Genomic DNA, 7,032 nt, shown 5'->3' on the forward strand with positions numbered 1-7,032 from the left:
CGCAGCCGCCCCCTCCACACAGCTCTCGGGTGGGCGGTGCCGGCAGGTCCCGCTTCAGGAAGTCGGTGGGAAGTCAGGGAAGCGGACCCTGGCGGGGTCTCCCCAAACCCCTTACCTCACTGAGGGCCTCCCGGAGAAGCCGCGGCCCCCGCGGGCAGGCCCAGGCCTGCAGGGCTCAGGCAGCCATCGGAAACGGCTCTCAGCAGAGAGCGGGGCCAGGCCCAGCCCAGCCAGGGCTCCCGAGACAGCGAGGCGAGAGGAGCTGTCGCCCGGCCTCAGGGGCCCGCTGCCCCGTCCAGCCTCCTCCCGGCTTGCTGTGTGGACCTCAGCTGCAGCTGCCCTGTCAGGCAGGCGGTGGGAGACGGGCTGAGGTGGCGACCAGCCCCGTGCCCAGGTCGGAGGTCGGGCCAGCCTGGCCCCCCAGGCCTGGCCCTGCCCCCAGCCCCTGCCATGCGGTCTCTGGCCCCTCCCGCCCCGTGCTCTGGGGGCTGGACCTGCCCCTGGGTCCCCCCATGGGGCACAGGCCCCGGGTGCCCGGTCAGGGCCACACTGGCTGCCGACGAGGACCACGGCGGGGCTGGGCAGCAGAAGCAAGGAGGGGTGCGGCGGAGGCTGCTGCAGGGAGCGGCGGGGCCAGCGCCCGGCCAGGCATGACTCCGCACCCCCAGGAGCCCTCTGCTGTCCTCAGGAGGAACGCCATGGCCATGGCCATGACCACGACGGGCTGGAGGCCAGCTCCCCGGGGCTGGGGACCACAGGCAGCCAGCTCTGGAGGCTGGAGGGGCAGGCCAGAGGGCCAGGAGGGAGAGAGGGCAGAGGGCAGGGAGGCTGGGGGCGCCGGGGTGGGGGCGCCGGCGGTCTGGCCTGACTCCCCGGGCTGGGCCTGGCCTCCGCAGTCAGGGCTGTGGGCTGAGGGGCGAAGCTGGGGTGGAGGCCTGGGAGGGCGGGGACCCTGGGCTGGAGAGGGAGGGCCCCAGGGGAGGTCCGCCCAGGTGGGTGTGGGGCTGGCCAGGAGCAGACCCAGGAGGGGCCATGCCCTGCAGCCTGCTGGGGGGGGGGGCTGGCTGAGGCCTCCCCTTGGGCCTCAGAGCCCGGCTCCCTCCCCTCTGGGGCTTCAGGGGGAGCCTTCCTCTGGCCTCCCTGGGCAGTCTGGGGCTCAGGCCCGGTGACCCTCTCAGTCCAGCCCCCCCACCTCCTGGACACCTGGCCTGGAGCAGTGAGGACCTGCCATCAAGGGTCAGGGCACCCCATGTCTGCCCTTCAGCAGCCACCTGCCCACCCGCCGGGTTAGGCCACCGGTGGTCAGCTAGGTAGAAACCAGACGAGCTGCCCCCGTCGAGGACGGCGGCTGTGCTCTGGGGGACTGCGGCTCTGAGGAGCCCAGAGAGCAGCTGGCCAGGACGTCCAGGGGGTGGGGCATGCCAGCCCCACTGGGGGCAGAGGGCCAGGGAGGGCCCAGCTCCGGTCACCACCTGTCCTGACTCCCTGAGGTGGGCACTCACCTAGGCCCTTCCTGGGTGACTCGGGGCGTGGGGTGGGTGAGAGGCAGCGGGCCCCAGGCGCCCTCCCGCCTGGCCTCTGCGCTGGGTCCACTGCAGCTGAAGACGAGGTGGCGGCCCTCCCGCGGGTGCCAGCGTCCAGCTGTCCCTGTGCCCTTGACGCGGCCACCGCCCTTGATCGGCGTCATTAATTCCAGCTGTGCCCTATTTGTTTGCCGTTTCCCTTCCCAGGATCTTTATTTATGGCAAGAAAAAGTGCCCGCTGCGGGGAGGGCGGCGAGGCAGCGCCCAGGTGAGCGGTTTCCTTAAAGGTCTCAGAAAAGGAGGGGCCTCGGCTCCCGCTGGAGATGACCAGTTGCCCGGCTGGCCGGAGAGGTGAGGAAGTGAGTGCTGCTCACCTGTCCTTCCCGGTTGTGTGGGCCGCCCTGACTCCAGGGTCAGTATGGCAGTGGGGACTCGCAAGACCTGCGCGCTCTCGTGGCCGCAGAAGGCTTTCGGGGAGCTGTGCTCTGGGCCCCTGCGGGCGCTGCCCAGCCCCTTGGCTCGGGCACCTTCCCCGGCCGCTCTTGGCTCCTTTTGCCTGGGGCTGCCCGAGCCCCGCTTCCTCGGGGCTGGGTCCCCTCTGCTGGTGGCGGGACTGGGCGCCCTGAGCAGCAGCCAGTTTTTATCTTTCTTAGAAAGAAGAACTGGCTGCCGCTCCAGCAGGATCAGCACAGCGGGCTAGGGGAGCGCTGAGGAGACAAGAGGGCCTGCGTCTGGGGGCCCCCACCCCGCATCCCACGCCCCACGGGAGGGGCCCAGCGGCCAGCAGAGGCCTCAGAGCTGTTCTGGGCAGCGGGGGCTGGACCTGCCCTGGAGGACTTCCGCCCAGGGAGCCTGGCAATCACCTGCAGGGGTGTGTCACACGCGAAGGTCAGGGAGCGTTCCGGGGCCACCAGCGAGCGAGCGAGGGGCAGTGGCGGGGTGTTAAGGACGATGTCCCCCCACAGCTGCTCCCAGCCCTGTGCCTGGCACATGCTTAACAGGGTTTGAAGGCCGCTTGGAAATGCGCATTCAATAGACCTGCTTGTACCTTCATTTGGGGTTCAGATGGGTGCCTCTCTTGGGGCTCTCAGTTCTCCGGGACTGAGGGGCTTCCCGTGCTAGTCACCACGTGCAGACTGGACTTGCGGACAGGTCTGCGGCCTCCGCGGGAGGGCTGCGGGGAGGGGCTGGCCAGCTGGGTCGGGGTGGTTTTTCCAGACTGATCCTGATTACCTGGGCTCTGGCGGAGGGAGCCTTCAGCCTTCATTCTGTGTCCTTAGAAAAACAAAAGGTCACCCTCACTCGCTGCCTCTCCCGTGGACATTTCAGGGCCTTTTAAGTGACCCCCGGGGTGCGGTGCTGGGCGGCTCCGGCGTTGGGTTTCTCCGACGGGTTCGCCGCCCCAGCGCGCACCCCAGACGGCCAGGAGGGGCCCAGGCCCGGGCTCGCGAGAGTGCGAGAGCGCTGGGGCGCCCCGCCCGGCCCCCGCGGCTGCCCGCGGCCTCCCTCTCCTCAGACAAAGGTGGCGGTAGCTGCCCGGCCCTCGAGCTGCGGGGCGGCGGCTCGGCCCCTTGCGGAGACAATAACTCTTTTATGGGCAACAAATGTTGGCGCTCGATGCTCGCTCGACGCGCGGAAGGCAGGCGGTCCGCTGGGCGCAGGGCAGAAGCCCTTGGGGCGAGCGCCCCTTCCCGGGACCCAGCCCGGGCTGGGCGCTGTGCCGGGGCGCGGGGCCGGCAGCACCCCGCCCCGCCGGGCCGCGAGCCGACCCCAAAACGAACTGGGCTGTAAAGCGAAAATGAAAATGGAGCCCGCGGCCGCCGCCTGCCCCGCGCAGGAAGGTGCGCAAGCAGATCCGGGCGGCGCCCTCCATGTGCTAAAGACCCGGAGCGGCTCGGAGCGGCTCTGCGGGGCAGCGGGCTGGGCTGCGGGGCAGCCGCCAGGGGGCGGAGGCTGCACCGGCTCCGGCTCGGCCCCAGGGGACCTGCAGGGCCCGGGGTCTGGGTGGCGGCAGCTGGGGGTGCGGGATCAAGTGTCCAGGTAAAACAATCTTCTCTGTTCCAGAGGGGGGCCGCTGGGTCGGGCTTCAGTTTCGCAACATCTGCACTGAGAGCCGTTTAGACCTGGGTCCCCTTCTTCTGCGCTGCGCATATTCCTGAAATGGGGTGCCCTGTGTTTGATCCCTGGGCGAATGGGCTTTCGGCGTTTGAGTCGCTGGACCGTGTTAACTTGCACACCTAGAAGTCTCAGAGGCCGGGGTGGTGGCAGCCTCGGCCGACTGCAGGCAGCAGCTGACCTTCCCGAGTCAGCAGTGAACCCCTTCCTCGTAACACCCCAAAAGCTATCTAGAGGGAGGGAGTCATCGTCTTCCTGGAAATTCTATGAAGGTTTATGCCTGGAAGGAAGCAGATGGATGAGCTGTGCTGGCCTGGCACCCCCCACCCCCACCCCAGCCGCCTCCGGCAGCCAGGGAAGCCCAGGGAAGCGCCGGCCAAAGCCCCAGGTCTATTTCTAAGCAAGTCGGGAGGAGAGGAGAGGAGCCCGCCCGCACCCGGTCGTGCCCTCTGCCCCGCCTCCAGGCACCCGGGTCTCTAGGCCAGCAAAGCCCTGGCTGGGGAAGGCCCGCAGCCGGCTGGCCGGCTGGCCGCGGTCTCTGGAGCCAGCCTCGTCCGCTGCTGGCAGGGCCCTGTGTCCAGGGCACAGCCTCCTGGCTTTGCCTCACGTCCCTGGATTACTTTCAGTACCCTTTCTAACAAGACCCCGGCGAGAGGCCACTAATTCCTAAGACCCAAGAAGCCACTGGAGAGAGATCCGTTTGTCAATATCAGCCGCCAGGCAATCCCCACCCTCAGCCAGTGGCCCATGGGGCTGGCGGATGTTTAGACAAGATTTTATAAATTGTTCAATATCAGCCCATAATGAACCCCAACTGACCATTCCAAAGCAGCTAAAAGCATCCGGGGCCTCCCCCGCTGGGATCCAATAATGTTCTCAGGCGGCAGCATTATTAATCATGGAATAAAATAGATGAACCTCTTGAAAAATAAGTGTAGGATTGATTAAAGGGCAATCTAAGAAGCTATTATTCTTGCTTTATAACTGTAAGTTATATTCACTCAATTTATCTTTGCAGAGGAAATAAATGATTGCTCATTTCTTTTCTAAAATTATATTATATGGATATCCATATAATTTTGCTGAAAATTGAAGTGACAGGTTTGCGGCTTTTACGCCACTAATCAAAGGGAATGTGTTAGTTGACTACAAATTCTAGACGTGTCCTATAATTAGATAGTAACACAATAACCAGGCAATGGTCTAAGCTTGTTTAAACTTTCTTTTCCCCCAGGGGAAGGAAGAGTAGGGCGGCGGGAGGGGGAGAAATCTCTCCTCCCAGGTCTGTTCCATGGGACTTCTATGAAAAGGAGAGTTCAGAGATTGCTCGATCGGTCTGAATAATCGCTGCGCACTTCGATAATTCAGGCTTTAAAATAAGTAACTCTCCCTATGGCTCATTGAGGGCGGGGTGCGAGTGGCCCCCACCGCCGCAGGCCGGCCGGGGCACCCCCAGATCCCGCGGGTCCCAACGTGCCGGAGAGTCTCGGGGTTTTATTTGCCAAGGTTTACAAATTACAGGCACACACGGTTTGCATATTCAGAGCACAAAAATTTTTCTTGCAACACACGTGCATGGGAACGGTCCCCAGCGAGTCTGTCTCCCTGCCGGGCACTCCTGCCCGGCCACTCCTGCCCGTCCTCCGCAGCCTGCCCAGCTGGAGCTGGAGGGAGCACTTGACACAGTTTCATTAAAAAGCCTGAGGTCAGGTCGCCTGCCGAGGGGCTGGGGACTCTGTCCCCAAACCTCCACTAAGAAAAATGAGCCCCGAACAGCAGCTTGTTGTAGACTAGTCTGTTTTTATTTACAATTTAAGATATAAATTAGTAAAGAATCCTTGTTAAACAACCAACAAAGATTGTATAACCAGCAATGTTCAAATAAAAACCAGGCAGAATTTATTTACAAAAAAGTTTAGATTCCATTGCAATACAACTTGCATAAATTACTAGAAGCTTTATATCATTATAAAAATAAATATCAAATTTGTTTCCACTTCTTAAGTACTCAAGTTCTTCAATCACGTTTTATTTCTACTGTATACATCTTTTACAAGTAAATTTTACAGTGAATCCTATCACACCTATAGAATATATACCGTGGCAATGAAGTGATCCATTCAAGGTATCCTGAGAAAAAAGATCGTTTCAAAGGTCACGACACGGGGAGCTACGCCAGCCAGCAGTCCGGCGCCGAGCTGGGGCTCCGGCCGGCTGGCGGCTCGGCTCGGCTCGGCGGCGCTGGCGCTGGGACTGTACACTCTGAGCTCGGAGAGGGGAGGCCGCCGACATTTTTTTCCAAAGCAATTGTGACACCTACCTGTGGGCCCGGGGAAAAGCCACGCGGTCCCGAATCCTTCGCTCGCTCGCAGCAGCAGCCAGCTCTCCGGGATCCGCCCGCGGCCGGCCGGCCGGGGGCACCGGGCGGCTCCCGGCTCCGGGCTCCCGGCTGCGGCCTCCGCGGGCGCGCGCGCCGGGCTCAGGGGGCTGGCCCAGCGCGGCCGGCTCCGCATCTGTCTGGCCGGGCGAGACGGTTCCGAATCGCGCAAACCCCCGACTTAGTCATCTATTGTTTTAAGAGGGGGCGCAGCAGCCGCGGCGCAACCTGCACTTCGAGGCCGGAGGGGCGCTCTCCAGCGCCGAGCTGGGCCCGCCGAGGGTCTGTAAATGGGGGCGCGGGCCGGAGCGGGACTGGGGCTGGGGAGGGAGCCGGCGCCCACTTACTTGCACTGGAGCCCGCTCTATAGGTAGGGCGGGACGCCCCCGCCGACCAGCGCGCAGCCCTCGCCCGCATCTGTCGGGGGAGGGGCCGTCGTCAGCAGGGCCGCGGGGCCATCTGTCGGGCCGGCAGCCACCGCCCCCAGGGGGCCTCGCGCCCGCAGCGCCGGGACTCGTCTTCCTCCAGCGCTCCCCACCCGGGTCGGAGCAGGAGGCCGCCCCAGGGCTGGAAGGGCATCCGGGCGTCCTCCCCGCACCGGCCGCTCGGGCAGAGCAGGGAGCGGCGCCGCCCGCGCCCGGCGGACCCGGCTCGGGCTCCCTCGGCGGCCGGCCTTTGGGGGCTGTGGTCCGCAAGGACGGGGGCTGCACCCCAGGGGCCACTGAGGCGAATGGCGCAGGTCTCACTGCGGGGCCGCCCCCGCCCCCACTCTGGCTGGCCCCCGCCACTCGACCCCAGCCAGAGAGGGGCGGCTGCGCCTCGGCGGGTAACAAAGCCCCGGGCCGCAGGCTCGGCCCCTCCGGGGCCCCGCGCCCCGCCCCCTCAGGACCCCGCGCCCCGCAGCCTACCTTTCTTGGGCTCGTAGCTGCCTCCGGGGGGGCGGTAGTGGGGCTCCAGCGGGTGCGCGCCGGCCTTGCCCGCGTCGCTGGCGGCCTTGGGCGCCGCGTGGAGCGCGTC

At 64.9% G+C, this 7,032-nt stretch overlaps 1 protein-coding gene across 1 annotated transcript in view; it reads right to left on the bottom strand.

The window, feature by feature from the left end:
• Positions 1-7,032, bottom strand: part of IRX2 (iroquois homeobox 2) — a 67,353-nt gene that overhangs the window by 54,768 nt on the left and 5,553 nt on the right. The window contains exons 4-11 of the mRNA XM_012721733.1: positions 6,924-7,000; positions 6,554-6,719; positions 6,363-6,432; positions 5,959-6,155; positions 4,075-4,209; positions 3,408-3,507; positions 2,387-2,506; positions 1,898-2,219 (exon numbers count right to left, since the gene is read on the bottom strand). Of these exons, the coding sequence (XP_012577187.1) occupies positions 1,898-2,219; positions 2,387-2,506; positions 3,408-3,507; positions 4,075-4,209; positions 5,959-6,155; positions 6,363-6,432; positions 6,554-6,719; positions 6,924-7,000 (1,187 nt within the window). The remainder of the gene's footprint in view (positions 1-1,897; positions 2,220-2,386; positions 2,507-3,407; positions 3,508-4,074; positions 4,210-5,958; positions 6,156-6,362; positions 6,433-6,553; positions 6,720-6,923; positions 7,001-7,032) is intronic.

Source organism: Condylura cristata, unplaced genomic scaffold, assembly GCF_000260355.1.
Source record: "Condylura cristata isolate star-nosed mole 26May11 unplaced genomic scaffold, ConCri1.0 scaffold00007, whole genome shotgun sequence".
Lineage (NCBI taxonomy): Eukaryota > Metazoa > Chordata > Mammalia > Eulipotyphla > Talpidae > Condylura > Condylura cristata.